At 51.9% G+C, this 22,561-nt stretch overlaps 8 protein-coding genes across 8 annotated transcripts; 5 read left to right on the plus strand and 3 right to left on the minus strand.

Moving 5' to 3' along the window:
• Positions 1-1,610: 1,610 nt before the first annotated feature.
• On the minus strand, positions 1,611-3,234 carry COCVIDRAFT_20800 (hypothetical protein; the record flags this gene model as incomplete). Its single annotated transcript, XM_014695335.1, has 4 exons — positions 1,611-2,284; positions 2,379-2,624; positions 2,672-2,693; positions 2,770-3,234. The coding sequence occupies 4 exons, from the start codon at positions 3,232-3,234 to the stop codon at positions 1,611-1,613; spliced, it is 1,407 nt and encodes a 468-aa protein (XP_014550821.1).
• A 678-nt stretch (positions 3,235-3,912) lies between these two features.
• On the plus strand, positions 3,913-4,808 carry COCVIDRAFT_114470 (hypothetical protein; the record flags this gene model as incomplete). The annotated part of the gene is made up of 3 exons (XM_014695337.1): positions 3,913-4,008; positions 4,099-4,143; positions 4,230-4,808. 3 exons carry the CDS (start codon positions 3,913-3,915, stop codon positions 4,806-4,808), a joined length of 720 nt encoding a protein of 239 aa, XP_014550823.1.
• Positions 4,809-6,486: 1,678 nt separating this feature from the next.
• On the plus strand, positions 6,487-8,278 carry COCVIDRAFT_114456 (hypothetical protein; the record flags this gene model as incomplete). Its single annotated transcript, XM_014695338.1, has 2 exons — positions 6,487-8,060; positions 8,191-8,278. 2 exons carry the CDS (start codon positions 6,487-6,489, stop codon positions 8,276-8,278), a joined length of 1,662 nt encoding a protein of 553 aa, XP_014550824.1.
• Positions 8,279-8,449: 171 nt separating this feature from the next.
• COCVIDRAFT_114443 (hypothetical protein) lies at positions 8,450-10,582 on the minus strand (the record flags this gene model as incomplete). Its single annotated transcript, XM_014695339.1, has 1 exon — positions 8,450-10,582. The coding sequence occupies one exon, from the start codon at positions 10,580-10,582 to the stop codon at positions 8,450-8,452; it is 2,133 nt and encodes a 710-aa protein (XP_014550825.1).
• Positions 10,583-11,576: 994 nt separating this feature from the next.
• On the plus strand, positions 11,577-12,550 carry COCVIDRAFT_114448 (hypothetical protein; the record flags this gene model as incomplete). Its single annotated transcript, XM_014695340.1, has 4 exons — positions 11,577-11,718; positions 11,781-12,266; positions 12,333-12,382; positions 12,443-12,550. 4 exons carry the CDS (start codon positions 11,577-11,579, stop codon positions 12,548-12,550), a joined length of 786 nt encoding a protein of 261 aa, XP_014550826.1.
• A 1,032-nt stretch (positions 12,551-13,582) lies between these two features.
• On the minus strand, positions 13,583-15,093 carry COCVIDRAFT_42743 (hypothetical protein; the record flags this gene model as incomplete). The annotated part of the gene is made up of 4 exons (XM_014695341.1): positions 13,583-13,886; positions 13,951-14,752; positions 14,808-14,943; positions 14,992-15,093. The coding sequence occupies 4 exons, from the start codon at positions 15,091-15,093 to the stop codon at positions 13,583-13,585; spliced, it is 1,344 nt and encodes a 447-aa protein (XP_014550827.1).
• A 1,102-nt stretch (positions 15,094-16,195) lies between these two features.
• COCVIDRAFT_42744 (hypothetical protein) lies at positions 16,196-18,044 on the plus strand (the record flags this gene model as incomplete). The annotated part of the gene is made up of 3 exons (XM_014695342.1): positions 16,196-16,479; positions 16,543-17,032; positions 17,088-18,044. 3 exons carry the CDS (start codon positions 16,196-16,198, stop codon positions 18,042-18,044), a joined length of 1,731 nt encoding a protein of 576 aa, XP_014550828.1.
• A 2,123-nt stretch (positions 18,045-20,167) lies between these two features.
• Positions 20,168-22,489, plus strand: COCVIDRAFT_114468 (hypothetical protein; the record flags this gene model as incomplete). Its single annotated transcript, XM_014695343.1, has 4 exons — positions 20,168-20,872; positions 20,918-20,967; positions 21,036-21,817; positions 21,870-22,489. Coding segments are annotated over 4 exons (2,157 nt in total), but the record flags the coding sequence as incomplete, so codon positions are not given.
• Positions 22,490-22,561: the final 72 nt, after the last annotated feature.

Raw genomic sequence — 22,561 nt, forward strand, 5'->3', positions numbered from 1 at the left:
GTAATATCGAGGGAGAAGAGAGAGAGAGAGAGAGACAAGATTGTATGAAGGAGGAATGAAATGGAAATGAGAATGAGAATGGCAACAAATGTATATACGAGTCATGGGAATTTTTGATTTTACGAGTTGATAGAGAGAGAGAGAGAGAGAGAGAGAGAGAGAGAGAGAGAGAGGAAATTGAGTTTTGGGGAAGCAAAAATTACGACAATTATTTTGAAAGGGGAGGAGAGAAGACTTTATAATTCTGACTTTTGAATATTGACTCTATATCTCTTGGTCTAGCTTGTCTTTTTGTTTTTTGCAATCAACTAAGTAAATGGAAAAGAAATGGGGAATCGTCGTTATCTCCCTTTTCCGCGATCTACTGAAGATGGTTCTGAACGAAAGGGAGAAAAAAAAGGGTGACGATCAAGGGTGATTGATTGGCAGACAAAAAACAAAAAGGTCACGTTACGGGGGAAAAAATGATGATTTGTTCGGGCTGCAAGTGCCACTCGAGATCTAGACTTGGGCCACTTGCAGCCCTCATGTAACCTTATCTTGTGCTTTTTTTTCTCTTCATTTTTTGAGTTTTGAAAAGAAAGAAAAGGACACAGAGAGAGAGAGAGAGAGGTTATAGTTGGGTGGGGAGTTAGGTTTCCTCCCAAGACTTTGGGCGTCACCACATGGAATTGGACATGAAAATGGATCCAAAACACGTGTCTGCAGTAGTGAATCACGGGCAAGGCAAGTCCATGCAAAGGGAGAGTAGTATGGACATGGGGGGCTAGATTAAGTATGACGGCAAAGTCGCTCATTACCGGCAACAGACATGTTTGGGGGGCAATTGGTCAGCGGCAAAGAAGGAGTAGAGTACGTCAGCCGGTCAGCAGAAGAATGAAGATCCCGCTGGCAAACGTCACAGTACGGCTGGGGCGGACGGGCCTTTGGACCATGGGAAAGAGGGCCAGGGCAGTCTGGGGCACGAGGGCGGATATGCGATCGGCCTTTTGGGCTCCAGTGTGGCAGGCTGCGGTAAGTAGATGCGAGTATGTCCATGCTTGGGCTATGCTTTATTTCCCATTGTGTCGGTAAAAGCATGGACACATGTAGCAAGTATGTGTGTATTGTGTGTGTGTGTGTGTGTGTGTGTGGCGCCGATTGGGAGAAGGTAGGGCGATGGATGGGCGATGGGCAGGTACTGGCCGAGTACGTCTACTTATCAACGTCGGGCGGTTGGACATGTGCAGCAGAGGCAGGCGCATGTTGGTTTGTGGGTTGGGCGTATGGCAGTTATCAAGCAATCTACGTGCAGACAATGAGCGTGGGACCCGACCCCGCATACGTGGGAAGCAAAAGGTCCGGGTGGATTCGGGCCGGGGGCGACAGGTTGATAACATCAGAGCCCAAGTGCGTGTCCAAGGTGAGTGCCGACATGGGAGCAGGAGGGTAGAGGTCCGGCCACGTGAGAGGCGGGTCGAGGGCGGTCGAGGTACAGGAACGGCGAGGGTTTATGGTTGCGGGAGTGGCTGGGGCAAGTGGCTGCCAAGGGCGCAATGTGCGGTGGTGCAGCCGTGGTGTGGTCTGGCCTGGCCGAGAGTGTGTACAAGAGGCGGCGAGCGAGGTGTACTCTAGTGGTAGTAGTACTGTGCCAGGTTGGTGATAGCGTGGTTGGGCAGGCGGGCGGGTCGATTCACAGGGTCGACGATTTGTTTGGGTCCTGTCTTTTTTGGAGCGAGGAACCACCAACAGTGCATATCCGGGAGCCTCCGCCGATGGGGTGGTGGGAACGTGTGTGTGTGTATGCAGATGCTAGAGAGGTACACGGTAAGTAGTGATGTATCTAAGTAGCGCGTGTGTGTGGTAGTGCGAGGAGTATGATGTACGAGGCAAGCAGGTAGGTAGATGGGATGCAGGACCAGCAGCGAAGAACCTTGGAGAGGTTCACGGGGGCGGAGAGTACGGGCTGACGGCGGGTTAGGGACGAGGGGGGTGACGTGGGTGGTTATGCGGTATGCGGGCTTGGGCAGCAGGGCAGCAGAGCAGCAGAGCAGCAGGGCAGCAGGGCAGTTGCGGTGACACACAAACACGTGCCCGCCAGGCCTGGCTGAGGCAGGGCAGACGGTACTGATGAGACCAAGTGCAAAGCGAGTGGGTGGGCGAGACTTGTCGACTAATAGCAAGCGGCCACGATGGAGGAGCGGAGGGAATGGGCCCAAGGCTCGCGGTACGGGGGAGGCGTTCCTACTGGGCGAGTGTGAGGGAGTGAGTGTGGGTGTGTGCCTTATGTCGGTGAGGCCACAGGCTGCGAGAGCATAGTTGGTAGTTGGAGCAGCACAGCAGCAGCAGCAGCAGCAGCAGCAACAGCGGCATGCCAACGTCACCACCGGCCAACCCACACGCAGCGGCTGGCACCGGCCTGACACTCTGCACTGGCACAGGCACTGGCACACACGCAGCCAATGTCGATTGCATTTGCAAACCCACCGTAAAATCTGCCGCCGTCGGCTGTGCCCGAACCAAACCCCCCCGTCCCCACGCTGCTGGAGCGGTCGAGTCGTGTGCGGTGTCGGCCAATGGTGGCGCAGGGCGAAGTGTCGAGGCGTCGCAGCCAGTGGTGCCGTGTGCCTGTGTGGTAATGTGCCCTTTTCTACTTTGGTAGTTGCTGTATTCTACGCATATGTCGACATACGTCCGACACCCAAAGGAGCCGTCTGAAGGCAAATAGTGTATTCTTCAGAGACGGGCGACAGCGGGTCTGTGGTACATGTGCTCTGCTAGCTTGCTGACCGTCAGGCGCTGGCCCGTGGCAGTTGATGCCCAAGCGGCGCCATGGCAGGGCCTGTTGCCCGTCTCCACACCACTCGCTGCACCCTCGCCTTTCGCCCACTCCCACTCCACTCTGGCCCTTGCTACCCAAATCGCGCCAGACTCCCATGGCCGCCGTCTTTGGGCCCACGCGAATAATAACTTCGCCTGCCGTCGGTACGCCCCTCTTCTTTTAGTCTTTTCCTTTTCTTTCTGCCTGCCTGTCCGCCCGCTTTGAGCTGCTGCTGCTGCTGCTTGACTGTTTGTTGCTGCTGCTGCTGTTGCAACTACCACTACTGCTGCACCAGTCTGCCCTCTTACCCCCCTCCCTCTCTCTCCCACATCTACACTACACCACACCACCCCTCCCCTACCAAGAAATCCTTCCCTTCGCCTGCTTGCTGCCCGAAGAGCCTGCCCCCCTCTTCCCAGCCGACTGACGTGCATATCTGCGCCAGCTCCCAGCTGAGCCCATTTACTTCGGCCAATCACCCCGCACTCGCTGCGCCCAACCCTCACCTGCGGCTCTGCTCAAGCTCATCCTTCCTCGAGCCAACACGCTCTCTCCTTCCCTCTTTCCCCTCAACAAACGTAGCCTGCGAAAGTGCGCAATATCGCCTCTCGCATAGTCTCTAGTATCCCTCTAGGCACTCTCCTGTCGTGATCCTCCGACAGCAAAAACCTTACTCCTCCCCTCTCCTGGCCAGGAACCTGGATCCCATCACCTTCGGTATCCCAAAACGGTCCCCGGCAGCCACGCCGTCAAAAGGTCCACTCTGTCACAGGCTGCACGCCTCCCAGTGCCGGTATATTGGTCCAAACCCCCGCTCCTGCGTGCTGCATCTTCTTCCACCAACTCTTCTGGACATCCCTTGGTCTTGATAGCTCCCCTACCCCCGGACTCTCACACCAGCCTGCATCGTCATCCCGACGTGACTAGTCCTCTGTCCAACCACCCTTCTGGAGCTCCTTCTTGGTCCCCTAGAGAGAAACAAAGGTCCCTCCTGGTCTGTACTAGCTCCCTTAGCTTGGCCGCCCAACAGTTGGCATTGACAACAGCGTCATCTTTCTTTTCATCACCTCTCCACAGACACTCCTACACACACACACATCTCGCTCTCAACCATGTCGCGCGCAAATCAGTGGTTTGTGCCTGGTGAAGGCATCGCCCGAGAAGTAATCACGGCCGACATCCAGCGCTACCTGGGCCCAGATGCGCTCGTCAGGCCTGGCACAGGCACCGGAGAATACCAGGTCCGCAACTTTTGCCATGATGTCCACACTACGGAGCACTACTGACAAACTACATAGGGCCAACCTGGCTACTGGATAACGGCCTATCGCACCCTCACATCGGTATGTCTGACTGACTGGCGCTCTTCTCACCCATCACCATTCTTTCCTCTCCCCCCCGAACACAACACTGACTTGGTTCGCTACAGCAAATGATACAAGACTTGAAGATGGATTCCCAACGCTGGCAGCAGGAAAGACAGCCTGGCGAGACGGGCCGCGGAGGTAGCCACAGTCCACAAGTGCGCACTACAAAGGTATCAGCCGGCCCTAACGCTTCATTAGTGGCTTATCAGGACTCTCGCACACATGCTGCTCGCCAGCATTGGGGTCCGACAAAACCTTACGAGCACGGCGCATCGCATGCCTCTGCCGATCCCTACGACCAGCCCCGCCAGTCGACGGCCTCGAGGACTCCCGCCTACGGCTCTGGCAGCTACTCCAGCAGTGACCCGCACTACACCACGACTCCCACATCCACCTATGGAAGCTCACATCCGGGTTACCAGCCCTCGCCCGCTGCCTCTGCTCCCAGGACATCACCTGCGGATCCTTACTCGGCATACCCACAGCCTGGAGGACGTGACTACCCGGCGCAATCGCCCTACTCGTCATATCCGGCCGCCACTCCTGATCCGTACGGACGCCAGGCGCCTTCCCAGTCCGCCCCGTACACTGCCTCAAGGTATTTTGGTTACTATGACGAGCCCTTTTTGGTCTATCGCTAAGCTCCCCCCCGTAGTGCCACGGCAGCCGCTCCAGGCTACTACATCGCCTCGGATGGTCGGCGTAAGTACAATTCATGATTGCGCACCACGCAACTAACATTTTCTGCCTAGAATACCCCTTGTCACAACAACCGCAGGCGTCACGCAACCCACAGTCTGGCACCTCTAGGTACAGTACCAGATAGACATAGCTTCCAAAAATCTTTCGGCCCTGTTGTTGTTGCCGCGTCCATCTGTCGAGCCCGGAGATACCCTTTTTTCCCACGCTGCTGGATGGTGCTCTGGAGTCTGGCCACCCCCCCACCTAATATTTTAATGGACCATCTTCTGTCTTCTGGAAGCCCCCTTAGGGAGTTTAATCCATTTCCCCACCACCAAAACAAAAAACTACCCGGATAGAGAGCCATTTTCCTAGGATCTGAAGTCATGAGCCATTCATCTGCCACCCGGTTGGAAACTACCCATGGAAACTTGTCCATTAGGTCTTTTTTTTATTTCCTTTGTATGTTTGATATTTATGTGTACGTTATCTGGGAAATTGGGCGTCGTCTCTCATTCCTCTTCGGATTTTTTTTGACTTGCGGGGTGCGCAACCATTTCTATTGCCACGGAATCTTTCCACCCTTTCCAGCAGGACATTCATTGCAATGATGGCTATCGCTATCCTGGTAGTTGCATCTATTTCCGGATCCTGCTTTTCTTGCAATGTATATACCTGCGACCTGGATGTTGCGATATCGATGTTAACGAATGAACGGTTCTTTACACATGCACAATGAGCATGCCAAAACCAGAATGCCAATGCCTTCTTCTCTGTTGATTGTCCACCTGTGTTTACTCGCTTTACTGACGGTCTGGGTTGCCTTAAGCTTTTCGCCACAAGCCCTTCGCCACATGTTCGTCACACGCTATAATGACTCGCATCGAGGGTGTGGTGAATCTCAGATTTTATTTCCGCCCCGTTTGATCGGCCACGGTTTGCCACCGTCTTTGCAGCCTCTGCTCAGTCTCCACGAGGCTGCCGACATCCGAGCTGCTTCCACTTTTCTCACCGTGATGATTGCAGATAAAGTATCGTACACGCCTAACAAGGGTAGCGGCCGAGATATGCAAGTCTGACATGCTAGTGCTGGCACGTGAACAGGGGTTTGTGAACAAGGACACGTGACCGGAGAGCTTTCGACTGCACTCTACAACACGTGGAAGTGAACGGCGTGGCGACCGTTCAGCCTGGTGGAACAGAGAACTGGCTTCTTTTCCCACGTTGAACGGGTCGGCCCTCAATGGACGATTTTTATAGCGGTGCAGGTGCAAAAATGCTGTAGTCTGGCTTGCAAAACTGCCCATCCAAAGGGCAAATGGTCCGATGCTTGTGGTTGGTCATTTTGTTCCGTCACGTTTTGTCGGCACGAGTCATGGTTTGACATTCCTCTTTTGACTACGAGCCCGCAACTGTGAACGAACTAGCCAACAATTATCCGGGCCCCATACGAGCACGGTAGACCGGTATCATTGTTATCTCGCCATATCAGATACCGAAACCCCTCTCCAAGTACCGCTTTGGATATGGCCTCGGATGCTGGTGCTTGGCCGCCTAGGTCGCCGCCGTACTCAAGTACGTGATGGGCCTGCTCTTTTTGTGAGCTGAGCATTCCTTGTTCGTTTTACACCGCTCGCCATGGTCGCCTTTTCCCGGTTGTCTGTTGCTTCGGCACTTTTCGCACAGCATGTCTTCGCCGGACGCAGCTTGGTCGCACGCAATGAGACGCAAGATTTCACGACGAGTTTGTTGCAAGAGTCAATGGACTGGATGGACATGTACTATGACACGGAAAGAGGATATCTGTTCGACTTGGACGCGGCTGCCATGGTGCACGATACCAGGTCGAGCGCTTGGTATGCCGCGGGTCTGCTAGCACGCAACGAGAACGACGATGTAGAGCAGGCCGTCAGGATCGTGACCAACATTATCCAGGGCCAATTCAAGAACGAGAGCGAGCAGTGGTACGGCGATTACCAAAAGTATCCTGAAGAGCCCTATGTCGGTACGCCAGAATACCCAGCCTCAATCTACAACTCGTGGGACCCCAACTGGCGCGGCTTCATTGGCACCACGTTTGTCATTATGCTCGAGGAATTCCCGCATCTCCTCCCGGAAGACACGACAGCGTATATTCTCGAGAGTCTGTACAACACGACTATTGGCGATAGTTATCGTGTGGGTGGCGTCGACGATGACAATCTGTACCCTGCATACAGCAATCCATCCATCATGCGCGCCTTTGTCTCTGGATACATTGGCCGCCGTCTCAACGACGCAAACATGACGAGCGCTGGTGAAGCCTACGCCAAAGACATCATCGACCTCTTCACCCGCGATAACACGCTGTCTGAATTCAACTCTGGCACCTACGCCGGTGTCTCGCTGTACGCGCTTACCCTATGGGCCAAGTACCTCTCTCCCGCCGACAGCATCATGGGCGAGTACGGTCCCCGCATGATCCGCGATACATGGAGTATCCTCGGCCAACTCTACAACGCGAACCTGAAAAACGTCGCCGGGCCCTGGGACCGCGCCTACGGCTTCGACATGAACCGCTACCTGAGCATCCTCGCGCTGCACATGTGGACGCTAGTCGGCAAAGAAAAAGCCCCCATGCACAAGAAACCGTGGGCAATGGGCCACAAAAACGACTTCGCCATCGGCCCCTTGATCGCTATCCTCGCCCCCTTCCACAACAACCTCGTCCCCAACACTACCTTGTCCTCCCTGACCACTTTTCCCGCCACACACTCCGTTTCCACCTCGGCCTTCTCCCCACCCTACGACACCTACCCGCGCAACATCTCCGCCTGGCTCTCCCCCACCTTAACCATTGGCGCTACCTCGTTTGCCGAAAACGTAATCGGCGGGCCCAGCATCAATCAGAATTCCTTCAACCCGGCTGTCGTACAGTGGGCCCGGCCCGAACAGGAGAAAGACGGCGTCGGATGGATCACGCTGTATGCGCAGACCAAAGCACTGCAAGCTGTTGTTGGCCCCGGCAGTCTGGAACTCACCTACCCGGATGGTGCGGCGAGTCCGACTGGGTTTTCGTTTCTTGTCGCGCCCAATGGGTGGAAGGGGAAGAGGGATATCAAGTCCTGGGACGATGTGCAGGGGTTGAAGGTTAGGAATGTGAGTGGGACGGTGGATTTGGCGTATGAGGTTTCGTTTAATGGTATGTTTGGGGGGAAGGGGGCGACGATTAAGTAAGTTTTTTTTTCTCTTTTCTCTCTCTTTCTCTCTCTCTCTCTCTCTCTCTCTCTTTTTTTTGGATTTGATTTGATTTGATGTGATGCGGATTTTGGAGAGAGAGGAATAGAAGCTAACGGAATGTAGTGACTTTGAGTTTTGGAACTTTACGTATATCATGCCTGAGGGTAGCAAGGAGGTGCCGAAAATTAGGCTCGAGTTTGAAGTCGTCTAAGAAGAAATTGGGTATTCAAGTAAAAGCAAAGGTAATGGTTTGGTATCAACATAATATCACAAGGCTAGTACATGGCATGATGATGATCATGATGACGGGATATGAATATAATAATATTGAAAAGAAAAACTCACCCGTAAATCGTTGAAATATGATAAGTTTAACCCGTTTTCATGTACTCTTGCCAAAAGCTAACTTGGCTTGTCCTTTTTCTACACCGCCGCCGCCGGGGGGTCTCCCACGTCCTCGTGACGGTTTTGACGCACTTGCGCCTCTTTTTGCACTCGTGGATACAGAAGGTGTCGTTGCTAATGTGCGGTCTTCTTGCCGCATTTCACGTGATAGGTCGAGTGCAAAGTGGTAATCTTCATGCTCGGCTTTTTCGTCAACCGGCAGATGGATGTTACACCTGGGACAGAAAAATGTGTCTATGGTTTTCTGCTGGGCAGGTGCTTTTGGGCGTGGAGCTGATGTTTGTGTTTCATCACGGGTATGTGGAGGTGGAGAAGTCGAGACTGACTGCAGTTGGGCTGATGGAGGAGTATTAGGAGGGTGGATATCCCCATGCGAGTTATGTCGGTTTAGAGGAGGTGTGGATGGTCTTTCGAATTCATCGCCGTCGCCAGCAAACAACGCATCCTCATCCTCTTCTGACTCCTCCTTCGTGGACTCGGTATGTGCTTTCAAAAGCACTGCTCTTGCCGCGTCAAAGTCTTTCTTCTTGTCGTCTCGCGGACCAAAGAAATTTGCAATGTTGCCTTTTGTTCGTCTTCGCTTTGCGGGTGGCTCACTGCTATTGCTCATGGCTCTGCCTGTAGACATCATGGCTTTTGCTTCCTCGCCTCGTACCAAGAAGCCGCCAATGCCTTTGTTGTTTGTAATGCCGTCTTCAAAACCACCGACGCTCAGTGATAGGTTCGAACAAGGCCAGGCGCGCCCGTCAACAACGGTTTGTGCTAGTAGATTCTTTGCAAGGTCAAATAGGATTGCTTCGGACAAAGGCTTGCCCTGAGGAATCGGTGCTTGGCGACTTCGAGTTTGAGTGCCTTGTCGATGGTGGAGATTGATACTCTTAGGTCGTCGCTTGTTCTCTAGTACGCCTTCCTCCACACATCTTGAGAAAATGTCTGCAACAAAGATACGCAGCCATCGGACACCTTGCTCAAAAGAGTTGATTGATGGTCGAAAAGACTTTGCCGAAAGCATACTTTTGATCTGTGTACGTGGATTGACTTCGCTGTTGTCCTCGCCGCGGATGATTGAGTACAACCAACTGCCTGTGTCGTCACCCAACTTTTTCAATTGATCCAATGGTTGCTCCATGAGATCTTTAACCTTGTCTGTGCCAAAGGTGGAAACAATCTCATCTCCTAGTTTTCCTCCGAGCATTCGAATCTTGGTAAACTTCATGTCTGATAGGAAATGCTTGACTGCGCGATTCCGGATGACGGTTTGTTGGTTCGGCTTCTTGTATCCTGAGCCCAACTTTGCGAGCATCTTGTTTCTGGCCACGCCGCCAGAACATGTGTATCCAAGTGTCTCTTTAATATGTTTCCTGACGTCCCGAACAATTTCGGATGCAATTACCATGCACACATCATCCCAATCCGGGTCTCTATCCTCTCCATCTTCCTCACCTGTCCCCACAAGCGCATCCGCGGCCCAGTCTAGTACCGTTGTTGGGACCTTTGGCAGTGGCTCTGTCGGATCGTCGTACGGTGCCGGCCCTCTCAACTCGGGGTATCTCTCCAAAAGGATAGTATGTACCTGCGCGCTCAAGTCCATGAAGACTTCGTCAATGCTCGCCTTCTCCACACGCTGTTCCTTCTCTGGTAAGATGTCTTTAATGCACTTCAAAATCTTGCGGCTCTCTTTGCGATATGGGTCCAGGCTGACTTTGTGCGTCGCCATGTCTCGGAAACTGTTTTCATGGTACGCCCAGTTCTCGTCGCCTTCTTTCCACGTCGCAACATGTTGTAGTATGAGGTCGGGGCATTGCTTCAGCGCCTCGGTGGATGTAACGTGTCGACTTAGTCCGAATTCGCGCGCGGGGTAGTTGATTGCTATGAGGCCCTGCCATTGTTGCACAGCGAGGGGCTTAGAGGAATCGATACCCAGACGAACGGTTTCGCACTGGGCGTAAAAAGCGTCGAGATCGACATGTGCGATTACCCGAAGAGGTGTTTGTGGGCTGTAGGACTTGAGTTGGTGTAGTTGTTTATAGGTAAAGTTCGATTTGGGGATGCGACGCGGCGAGGTAATGGAGAATTGGGACGAATAGAAATCTGGTAACGGCGACGACATTGCGGTTACGCATTCATTTCAGGACATTTCGGCGCTGTGTTAGAAGTGTATACCGTCTTCCAACAACGTCCACTGTTGCTGCATCGTCAAGAGGGCCGTGTGTTGTTGCGCGACCTTGCAAGGCGCGTATTCCCGTGGTCCCGTGCATGCGCGTCATTCATTCACGAGATTGCGCTAACCAAATTCAGTCAGTATAGATCACCAGGGCCATATCTACACGTTTTGCTCCAAAGTCGTTTCAGGTATATTATTGCTAAGTATGCGAGGTTTTTGGTATTGATATAGGTGGTATTCTATGATCAAGTTCATGCTCCATCGGCGTCTCATATTGCGAGATTTACATACCTTGCCCTTGGTGCAGGGTGATAGCGGAGTACAGCACCCAAGAGTCTTCAAACTCACTTATCTGAATATCGAGACCTATGGAAATATAATATAGTCTCTGTATGAAACCTTTACAAATACATCTTCTTGCCAGAGGAAATTGATGAGGTTGTAAAGCTGCAACATAGTAGAATGAGGGCTCATAACAAGGCAGCGGATACGCAGGACGATATTTTGCATGATCAGTCGAATATATCCAAATCTGCCAGGGCTGCCATGTTTCTGGCCGCGGCTTGGTTGATTCCGCATCTGCAATGTCCTGATTGGCTGTGAGGCTGCGACCCCAGGCAGTGGCAGCTCGTAGACGTCGCAACACCTGTGTCACCTTCCAGCCCCATCTACCCCATCTATGCACTGCAATCATTCTGGCACACCCATACTTATAAACTAAGCCTTGGTTCCCTCGCCTTCAAGATTGTGCACAGCTATACCAAGCCCCAAGTCATTGACGTCATGTTTACCACTCGATCCAATAGGAGCATCCAGCTCGCATTCTACATGATGTTTACAAGACGAAATGGCTTGGCTTAAATGACTTGAAATTCTTTTGTTTGATCTTTCTGTAAAGCTATTCTTTCTAGTTGTTAGTTGCAACAGAAAATACTTCACCATGATCGCAAAACTAAATGATATTACTGGAGAGTCTGGGGTTCAGGAAGATGGCGTACCCGTGTACGCCATACGCGAGGTACCCATTACTGCGCAGAGGAAACCATGGTTTGACGTTAACGACCCCAAACTCCCACATCCAGGTAAGCTTTTCTGACACGACTCAACTTCACGTGTCACTTTGCTCATTGCCAAATACACACAGCGGTAGCGCGTGCAAACCTTGCACCTTCACTGGATACGCCCCAAGGAAGCACACAAGACAACTGGGCTGAAAAACACTCTCATCAAACCGTACTGCAACAGCACTGCGACTTCTTTGACCGTGACGGCGATGGCATTCTTTGGCCACAAGACACGTATATCGGTTTCTATCGCCTGGGCCTCGGCATCCTCTTCTCCGCTTTTGCGGTTCTAGTCATTCATATCAACTTCTCGTATCCGACATCTCCGGGGTGGCTGCCAGACCCCTATTTCCGTCTATTCCTAAAGAACGTACATAGAGCAAGACATGGAAGTGACACTGGGACTTTCGATCCGGAGGGACGATTCATCCCGGCCAAGTTTGAGGAAATCTTCACCAAGTATGCGGATGGCAGGGATTACCTGACAATCCAGGATTTGAAGAATACTTTGATGGGCCAAAGAAACATCAACGATCCGATTGGCTGGTGTGGTTTCATTTTCGAGTGTAAGTATCCGATAGTCCTTGGCTGGTAGGGAGAGACCAAAATAGGCTAACAGATGACAACGCTAGGGACCGCGACGTATCTGATGCTTTGGCCTGAAGATGGTCGGATGATGAAAGTTTGTAGCCCTCCGAGGAGAATCCACACCTAGTATTCCACGTTGACTAACTGTTTACAGGAGGACATCCGCGCCGTATACGATGGCAGCATATTTCATCGAATCGCAGACAAGCGCGAAAAAAGACTGCAGCAGCAAGAGCAGCAAAAGAGGCAAAAAGGCCAATAATTGGCGGCCTCTTCATCACCTGCACCTGCCGGCAATGTCACTTGGTTCAAAGTTTCGCGGCCGCTAGCAAGCTAACCAGCGTACCTAATTCTCGGCCGAGCGCGGCCTTTTGTCCGTTACCATTACCACTCTGGGTGTATATACTTTCAGATGCTGCAGGTTGCCGAATGATTATGTAACCTAATAGACGCATGCAAAATAGCAATAGAAATTACTACCATTGACTTCTGTCGTGGTCGATGTGTGCGATCGTGATTGTGGCGCAGCGGCTGAAAGCTCGGTCCGTGGAAGGCTGGGTGGTATGCCGAATTCCGGCTATTAGGTATCGACCCCACAATGTGGCAGCGGCAGCTCGACAAGCCACATAACTACTCCATAGCAGACTTGCGATTCATACCTAGCCTCTACTCCGCCGGAACCACTTCCCGCTGCCTTGCCGCGTCTCCTATTACTGCAGAAAAACCTCCTGAATCGTGCGGCGAGTAGGTGTGCAAGCCATGTTCACGACTGCCGTCCAAAGGTCAAGACCCCAATTAATTGGCATGCCAGGTTGGCATTCTGGGTCAAAGACGCCAATTTTTTTCTTCAAAGAAGGTTCTATACGAGGTTACGTGCAGAGAGATCGGCGACACGTGGATCTGTCATACTAGCGCTGATCTCCTACGAAGATCTCGGTGGTACTCTTCTGAATGATCTGCACTACCCTTTGGACGGCCGAACCACAGAACCGTGATGTGCGTGCATGTGCGTTTCAGTGTACGTCGATCACCGCAGTCAGCACCCAGATGATGGTTTGCATTCAGCAGAAGAGCTGTTTTGAATGCAGAGGTTGATCGCGATAAGGTTTGAGCAACTTCAAGTTGCAATCATCGATGCACGGCGATACGGAGCACATCCGATCACGCGAATTGGTGCGGATTGGTGCGGATTGGTGCGAAATAGGACAAAAATGGCATGAAATGGTAGGGAATCCCGTCTTTAATTCAAACTATTGTTGTAACATAAGATGGATACGCACGGCGTATTTCGGCATTACAGCCTCTGTGGCGCTTCGTGGCTTACCAGGCTCGCTTCGTCTGTATCGTCTCGGCTACTGCTATGCTTGACATTATACGACGTCTGGACTCTGATGCCCTCCTCAACTTTGTCATCAAAGGATGCAGTCCGTGGGCTTGATACAGCAGTGTTGACGTTGTATGATTTGCTTTTCTGTTGACCGACGCTCCGCAGCTCATTGCCGCTTCCGTAGTTATAGTATTGACGGCTGCGTGCCGAGGAGCCACCGAGGATCGGGAAGAGTTTGACTAGGAGGAGGCGAAGTGTCGGAAGGCATGCGCTGCAATCATGTATTAGCAAGATATGCAAATCAAAAATACTTGGTTCGGACAAAGTTAACTTACCACATGATTCCCACGCATATCTCAACCGTGCTCCACACTGAGACATCGTAGAACTCCCAGCTAACGTTTGATGACGCGGCGAAGTGCACCAAGGCCTGCAGGCGCAGAATGCTAACGACTGTAACGAAGGTGCCAACGCAAAACATTAGTGCCACACCAACCTTCTTCTTCCAATGCAGCTTCAGGCCCCAAAGCTGCCAGAGAGGTACGCCTAGGATCCAAAAGTCCAAGGCAATTGAGATGGCGGCGTTTGATGCGGTAATTGCGTTGATCTTGAGGCATTTACCGTGGTGCATACCGTCCCATTTCGTCCAGAAATAGTAGATGGGTTGGCATTGGAAGATCGCTACAATGATGAAAGCGACGCCCCAGAGTACGACGAAAATAACTGTGCCCCATAGCAGGCGCTGGACATCTTTGCTTGGAAACACGCGGATGTAGAAGAACAACAGGGTGAGCTTCAGTAGCGTGAGCTGGGTGAAGTATAGCCATGCCATGATGTAAAAGTACCGCAGCATGTTTGTGATTTGCGTGGGAGTCAAGGTCCAGAGATCCTGACCAAGTCCGTTCTTGACAGTGCCATATACCGTGATGAAGGCGCTGGGTAGGGCGGCTATCAGTGTCGCAAGGACGCACCAGTCGTCCCAGCCAATATCCAGTCTCGACATGGTAACCTTGAAGGCGAATCGCATGATAACGAAGGCGGACGCTATACACAGCATCGTGTTTGACAAGACGACATATTTGTCGCCGCGATTGCGTACTGGAGCCCCGCAGTTGGTAAGGCTGATGTTTCGTGTAACTTTATACGAATTAGCCTTTTTTGCTTTTTCTCAACGGGAGTGGATCCGAAATACCCAGAGCCTCAGGAACGGTGCAGGTCGTGCTTACGCACAGAGTTACGTTTTGCTGGAAAACCTTGTTTGTGCAAATGCATTTCTGGTCAAAGGGAGAGCAAGTGTTGGTCTCGAATGCGCTCCCGAGACAGAGAAGCTGTAGTAGTCAGCAAAAGTCGAGATACGAGAAGCGAGCGTGGCTTACAGCACACTTGGGGAGATCTGATGTGGCAGTCCGCTGTGCCGTGGTTACCATTGAGATGGCAGCAAGGCACAGCAGAAGGTAATTTCGGAGAAAAGCCTTCATGTTGATGCTGCTACTAGACCTGAATGGTCAGAGGACAAGTACATGGAGGTTCAACTCTGCTATGTAGCTGGTATGCGAGAAACCGCAAAAAGGTCACGAGTGAATCGACGGCGGCAAAGGTAATGCTATTTAACCCACGACTCGAAACGGAAGGTGTTCTTGGGGTATGATGTGCACAGGGGTTCCATTCTACGAACAGTTCATGAATGAAACCCACGAGTCGTGGCGTCGCCCGTCATCGGTATGAACTGCCGGGTACAGGAGCATAGCCGACCATGGCACTTTCGATAGCGCAAACTTTGTGAGAAGGCGCTGTCGCATAGTCTCTTGGACTCTGCATGTGCTAAAAGAGTAGAACGGAATCCATGTTCATAAAGGGGTCCTTTCATGTGCCAGCCGCCTTAGCGACACGTGGGGAACAATCCGGCGTGTCAGGCGAACGCCACACACGCTAACCGAAAGCCAATTGTGAAATCCCAACCGATTTACCTCCACTTGCTAGGGGTTCAACAACGAAGAACGTTGAGGTCCAAGGGATATTGCTCAAAGAGGTGATGGTGGTGATGGCGCAACAATACATGGTGAATGAAAAGGTGGGGTCGACCACCATCGTCGGTCTTCTTATCTACCACATACATAACGTGTCTCCATAATTTGACCACTCCCAATCCTACGTAGCAGGACGGCCCTCGGTAAAGGATCCACACCCCAGCGTAAACCCACCCGGTTAAATCCCTCCATTGATCTGTCGACCCACCATGCCCTGCAGAAGGTCGACGACCCGTACCTGCGGCTATCAGTTTCCGCCTTGAGGGTTTCGCCGGAGTCCAGCCCAGTGCAAGGCTGGTGTCTTGTCACGGCATCAACGTGTGGATACACTGCGCCGGGTCGACACTACCGGCGCTGCATTCCTACACGAGGCCATATATGGTCGCTAAACTGCCTTCTTCGAGCTGGTCTCCGAAGTAAGGATGATGGGTTCGAGGCGGTGCGAAATGAACATTCAGGCAAGCAACGAGTATATATGAAGGGCTTGCAACTTGTTCCTTTGAATCCACTACTACTACTATCTAATACTTTTCTTCTTCTTCGCTTTTGCAGGATGAGGTTCGCCAAGAATGCACTGCTCCTTGGAGCGTTACAATTTGCTAGCCTTGCAGACGCTGCTCCTGCAGACGCTGCTCCTGCAGACGCTCCTCCTGCAGACTGCTACCGTTTGCCAGGTGATGCCGATTGGCCGGCTACTCAAGCATGGTCGATCCTTAACTCAACTGTCAACGGAAAGCTTGTAGCTACTGTCCCCATCGGCTCGCCATGCCACGACCCAACCTACGATGCCGACGCTTGCAGCGCGTTGAAGTCACAATGGCTGAACCCTCTTACACAGTAAGTACAAGACTTATGAACATTCATATTCTTCTGGATGTGATTTTTGATACGTCTTGGCAGTACTCCCTCCTCGCATTCGGTTATGCAGTCCTACTTCGCCAATCAGAGCTGCGATCCTTTCTCCGATAGGACCATCCCTTGCACCCTGGGCAACTATGTTTCATATTCTGTCAAGGCCACTCAGGCAAAGGATGTTGTCTCTGCCCTCAAGTTTGCCAAGGATCAGAACATTCGTGTTGTTGTTCGCAACACTGGCCATGACTTCCTTGGCCGCTCCACTGGAGCTGGCGCTCTTGCTATCTGGACGCAAGGTCTCAAGAGCATTACCTTCGGTGACTGGTCGGACAAGTACTACACTGGTCCTTCCGTTACTGTTGGTGCAGGTGTCATGGGCAACGAGTTGCTAGAGGCTGCACACAAGCAAAACATGAGTGTTGTCTCTGGCGAATGCGCCACCGTTGGTCTGGCCGGAGGATTCACCCAAGGTGGTGGTCACAGTGTTCTCAGCACTGCCTTTGGTCTTGGTGCTGACCAGACCTTGTCTTTCAACGTGAGAAACTCCATGTTACAGGCAAAAATAACCATAGCTAATAGTTTATTTCTAGGTTGTTACTGCTGAAGGCAAGATTCTGACTGCTTCAGCAACCGAGAACTCTGACCTCTACTGGGCTCTCAGCGGAGGTGGTGGTGGCACATATGCTGTTGTCCTCTCAATGACTGTGAAAGCATACCCATCCAAGACGGTTGGTGGTGCTGCTATGCAACTACTGGCATCATCTACCACCCCCGAGAAGTTTGCCGCAGCAACCTCCAAGCTTATCGAGCTTCTTCCCGGAATGGTTGATGCTGGTGCCATGGTGGTTTTCTTGGTCTCCACCCAGTATATTGTCCTCAAGCCCGTCACTGTTTGGGACTCAACAGCCGCGTATGTCAAGGACACTGTTCTTGCACCTTTTGCAAAGGCTCTTACAGACCTTGGCATTACCCCACCAATTGTCTACAGTGAGCTCTCTTACCGCGACCACTACGACCGCTACATGGGTCCTCTCCCACGCGGAGCCTATGAGGTCAACAGGTACCAGTTTGGCGGTCGTCTCATTCCCCGCGATGTTGTGGAGAACAACACTGCGGACCTTGTCAAGGTCTATCAAGAGCTTATTGCAGAGGGTGTCTTGCTTGCTGGTAGCACAGCCAACTACAAGAAGCCCGCTGGAAGCCCTCCAAACAGTGTATTCCCAGCATGGCGAAATGCTTTGATTCAGCAACAACTCATCACAAACTGGAACTCCACCGCTCCCTGGGCCACCATGGAGGCAGACCAGCAGAAGATGACTACCCAACTCATGCCCAAGCTTGAGGCCGTTACTCCAGGCAGTGGCGCATACCTGAATGAGGCTGATTTCCAGCAGCCTAACTGGCAAGATACATTCTTTGGTGCCAACTACCCCAAGCTGAAGGCCATCAAGGCCAAGTACGACCCCAGGGGTGTTTTCTACATCCTGAAGGGTGTTGGTAGTGAGGCGTGGGAAGTCAGCACAGATGGCCGCATGTGCCGTGCTTAAAAAGTGCAGTTTATTCTTAGAACCTTCTTCTGTATATACTATCTCATCGCAGACTTTACTTAACTTAAGACTGCATAAGAAAATCTAGATTTTTTTTCTTGATCACGGTCACATGGTAGTTTGTAAGAATTGTTTGAGCGACCAACGCGATGTCTTCATATTGTAAGCTATGGTTTGTGGCTTGATGCGACACAACCAGTGATATTGCTATTGCGTGGAACATAACGTTGGGCGCTGATCGAGTGCTTGGACTTTCAGAAGACCTCGGATGCGTAGGTTCGGTGTGCGTCCGTGCATACAAAGCTACGTAAAAAGATCAACTCGAAGCTATACGCTAATCGACCCTCGCCCTACAAGCAAGATCTTGGTGTTGACTTTACATGAACAGATGGGCCCTAGCAATACGATGTCTCACCACCATACATCTCTGTGGATCGAGCCATGATGCACACATATGGTTTCGCGCGTCTAGCTTCTGCGGAGAAACCTCACTCGGTATAAGATTCCGCGAATGCCAGCACAGACTGATAAAGGAAGCCCTTTTTGGTATCTCGAATCGAATTATCGGAGATAGTTAGCTGAAAAGTGCAGAGTTTTCTTGAAAATCGGTGAGCGACGCGCTATCTTGCTTCGTTTCTGGTTAATGTCTAGTGTCCTCCACGGCGTCCCATTCCTTTTCCTGGTGGGAGCACGGGACTTGTCCACGCTCTGGATACCTCCTCGTTGAGGACTTGGCTCGTTGTGTTCCTTGGAAGTTTAGAAAATCGTCCGCGGACTAAAAGAGACGATATAAGAGTTGCTCCGTCGGATCGTTGTGGTCTGATGCACGTTCACGGGATGCTGAGATGAAGTATTGGTAGGAGTTGAGCAAGCGGGTGCTCTAGCAGGTGGAAGCAAGAGCACTGGGGCTTATATTATATTTGGCCATGTTGCAACCCTAGATGGTGGGGGTAGCCATGTAGGGTGTCGGTGCCCAAAGCCTTGTTGAGTTTTAAACGAGGTACATGTGTGGTTCCCATCAAAAGCAACTCAAGAACAGTAACATGGGCAAGACTATTGGCTTGAATAACTTTCGAGTAAATTTAGATGCACGAGAAGCATACCATAATCGGTTGTATCACATCTAGGTGCCCCGCGTACCTTGATGTGGCTTCACTTGCGGCCGACACGTGACATTGCTTGTTTGCTCGTGATTGGCTACGGTATGAGTGCCCTAGCCAATCACAACGCTTCGTATCCCCAAATCCTCTCCTTCAATACCCAGTATTATCTGGACCAAATGCATGTATGTTTGATGATTTCGCGGCTGAACCCGACCGTTACTACAGACACGCACTCTACCCTAGCTTCCTACTTCCTCAGCTCCAGCATCAACTGAGCCTGTCCAGCGATATGCTGCCATCTCTCCTCCTATAGCGCTCCATTTAAGCCCCTAAACCTATGGACAACACGCAGCAGCACTACCCGCCTGAGCACTTGAGCTCCTGGTCAAGGCCAGATGCAAAGGTGGCCATCCCACGACTACAGAACATCAACTATCACTTGCCTGCTACAGCGCGACCTCAGCGTCCCCGGACCGACGTAGTGAGCAAAGCCGTGAGTCCTGGCATTCCGATAATCATTGGGCCGGAGCTGACAGCCGGTAGTGTACGCAGTGCCGTAAGCGAAGTGGGCCTCTCTTCCAGCTTAACCTGTGTTTTTCAGTTGCTTCTTTACTCTGACTGAGTGGTCATTGTTGTCTTGGAAGGTAGAGCTCGCTGACCACAGTCAGAAATCAAATGTTCCGGTGACCGGCCGCGCTGTACCAACTGCCAGCGCCAGGGAAAGGACCATGCGTGCCGCTATGAGCAGGAGCGCAAAGACCGCCTCCGAGGGTGCGTAGAGATCATGCCGCTGGCTCCGCGGTTTCTGCTGACACAGGAGAAAGCGCGTTACGCAAGGTGCAGATTCTGACAGATCTTTTGAACGATGTTAGTAGCCAATTGGATGAGAAAGGTAAGAATAAAATCCAAGAAGTACTGGCGTCTTTTGAAGATGACACACTTCCTCCCCTGACCCCCTCGGTACCCTCTGTGTCACACTCCAAGCGCCAAAGACAAACCTCTTATTTCGATGACGACACCGTAAGCTCCAACTCTGCAGATATCGGAGAGGCGCTTGTTTCGGCCTCAGTTGGGTCAAATGACGACCTGGACTTTGCTCAGGAAGATCTTTTGCGTGTTAACGAGGCGGAAAGTGCAGGCTTCATGGGCCGTAACTCTCAAGCCCAGTGGCTGCGTGCACTCGAGTCCAAGGTGGAACAAACTGAGGGTGAGCCTTCCTTTGCGGACTACAGGCTTCCTGGAGCCAGTACAGAAGCCTTCAACCGGCGTGCTGAAGCACTGCATGGGCGTCAACAGAAGAGTGGCCATACGCAGGCCCACGCGAACTCTGCAACCGACTACTACTTTTACCTCGACAAGACCAACATTGATATCGAAATTGGTGATCCCAACGTTGTGCCCTCTGCTAGTACAGCACGGAGTCTGTTCGGCTACTACAAGCATGCAGTGCACAGTCCGTTCAAGCTCGTTGACGATGAATTCGAGCAACAACTACAAGTCTATCTCAACGAGAAGGATGGAAGAGTTACGGCAAACGTGTGCCCCAAGTGGAAAGCTGTCATGAACCTTGTGTTCGCCATTGGTGCACGGTACTCGTATCTAGTCGACGCTGAGTGGCGAGCGGACGATCGCGATCATCTGGTCTACATGTGGAGAGCGATCCATCTCTTACAGCTGCAAAACTTGAGAGCTCTCGTTTCGCATCCGGAGCAGCGACTGATACAGGTGAGCATGGAAAACTACGAAATGCACCCTTCTGATAAGGTTCAGGCAATCGGACTTCTTGCATTATACTACCTCACAATCGGCCACGTTAGCAGGTATGTTCGAAACCACGGTGAAATATTCCAGAGCCGGAGACAAAAACACTTGCTGAGATGGTGCTCAGAGCCTGGTTCATGATCGGTATGGCTATCCGACATGCGCAGGCTGCAGGTCTGCACCTTAGATATGAGAATCCCTCTATTCCCAACAACCGGAGAAACTCACTGGCTGAGCTGTGGTGGGCCCTCAACTCTGTCGAATGCGTTCTTACTGCAATATTGGGACGCCCCCGGGCAATATCTGCCAACGACTGCACAGTACCCCCACCGGGTACAGTCAGGACCGAGACGGAATCGAGGTCGCGCGAAGCTACAACAGGCAATGTTTCTACCACTGCTTCCGTATACAGCCATGTCTCTGGCTCTTCTACTGGAGAGAAGAGCGCTGCACACAATTTGGACAACTTCGCTGCAGCCTATGTCAGGCTCGACATTCTCATGGACAAGATCCTCGCTGGACTGTATTCGCCACGAAAGTCTGTCAGGTCATGGAAGGGCGCACAGAGCATGATGACCTCGCTCTCTGAAGAACTTGAAACCTGGGCTTTGCAATCGTTGCCACAGGGCGCGTCTGCTGCTGCCGCCGCCACTGTTGATCATAGTTTAGATCGCGAGCGCTTGCTGCTCTATCTCTACTATTACAACGCCAAAATCTGCATCACTCGGCCCTGCGTTTGTAAAATGGATGAGCGGATAAGAGAACAGAGCGAAGAGTCTTCGCGCTTCAACCAAAAGACAGCTGAAGCCTGTATCGGAGCGGCTCTTGACATTGCAGCGCTGCTGCCTGATGTCCCGAACCGTTCTTGGTATTATGCAAACGGTCCTTGGTGGTGCGCCACACATATGAGTAAGCATGCTTGGTATACTACATGAACTGTTAAGCTAACTGTGCGATGCAGTCATGCAAGCACTCACCCCGCTTTTGATCGAGCTTTCATTGGATTGCGTTCACTTGACCATCGACAAGTCTCACGTGACATCTTGTGTCGAAAAGCTTATAGCGTGGCTTCACTCGATGAAGACTGTTGACGCGGTTAGCGAGAGCGCATACAATGTCGTCACTAAGGTGCTCAGCAGACAACGATCAGAAGACGCTGCCAAGAAGCAAATGCCTCATCCAGAGCACTCTCAAGCACTTGGCCGCCAAGAATATGGGCCGTTACCGCAACAACCTGGTTCGCAGTCATATCAAATAACAAGTCACCCGCATCCACTACAGCACATGCAACCTGCATGGCCGGGACCCGATGAGTTGAATAATATGCCCTACTTTCCACGACCTGATGCCGGGAGATTCTACCCGAATAATGCGCCCAGCTCTGATTATCTGACTGGTTCCAACACGGGCATGCACGAGTTTGGTCAGCCGCAAATGAGTTTGTTCTATGCGAATCCTTTTACGGCTACGATGGATCAGTGGGATTGGGACTCGATGGCAGTGGAGGATGCAGGCCATGGACCTGGACGGGGTATGCACCAGTATCAAGGCCAGAGTTTTGGTGGTGGACCGTCTCAGTGATTCTGGGTTATGGAAGGGCAAGGGGGCCGTTCTTGATTGTCATGGGTATCCTGGGAGGTTGCTGGTATTTAC

This window comes from Bipolaris victoriae (assembly GCF_000527765.1).
Source record: "Bipolaris victoriae FI3 unplaced genomic scaffold scaffold_165, whole genome shotgun sequence".
NCBI classification, from domain to species: domain Eukaryota; kingdom Fungi; phylum Ascomycota; class Dothideomycetes; order Pleosporales; family Pleosporaceae; genus Bipolaris; species Bipolaris victoriae.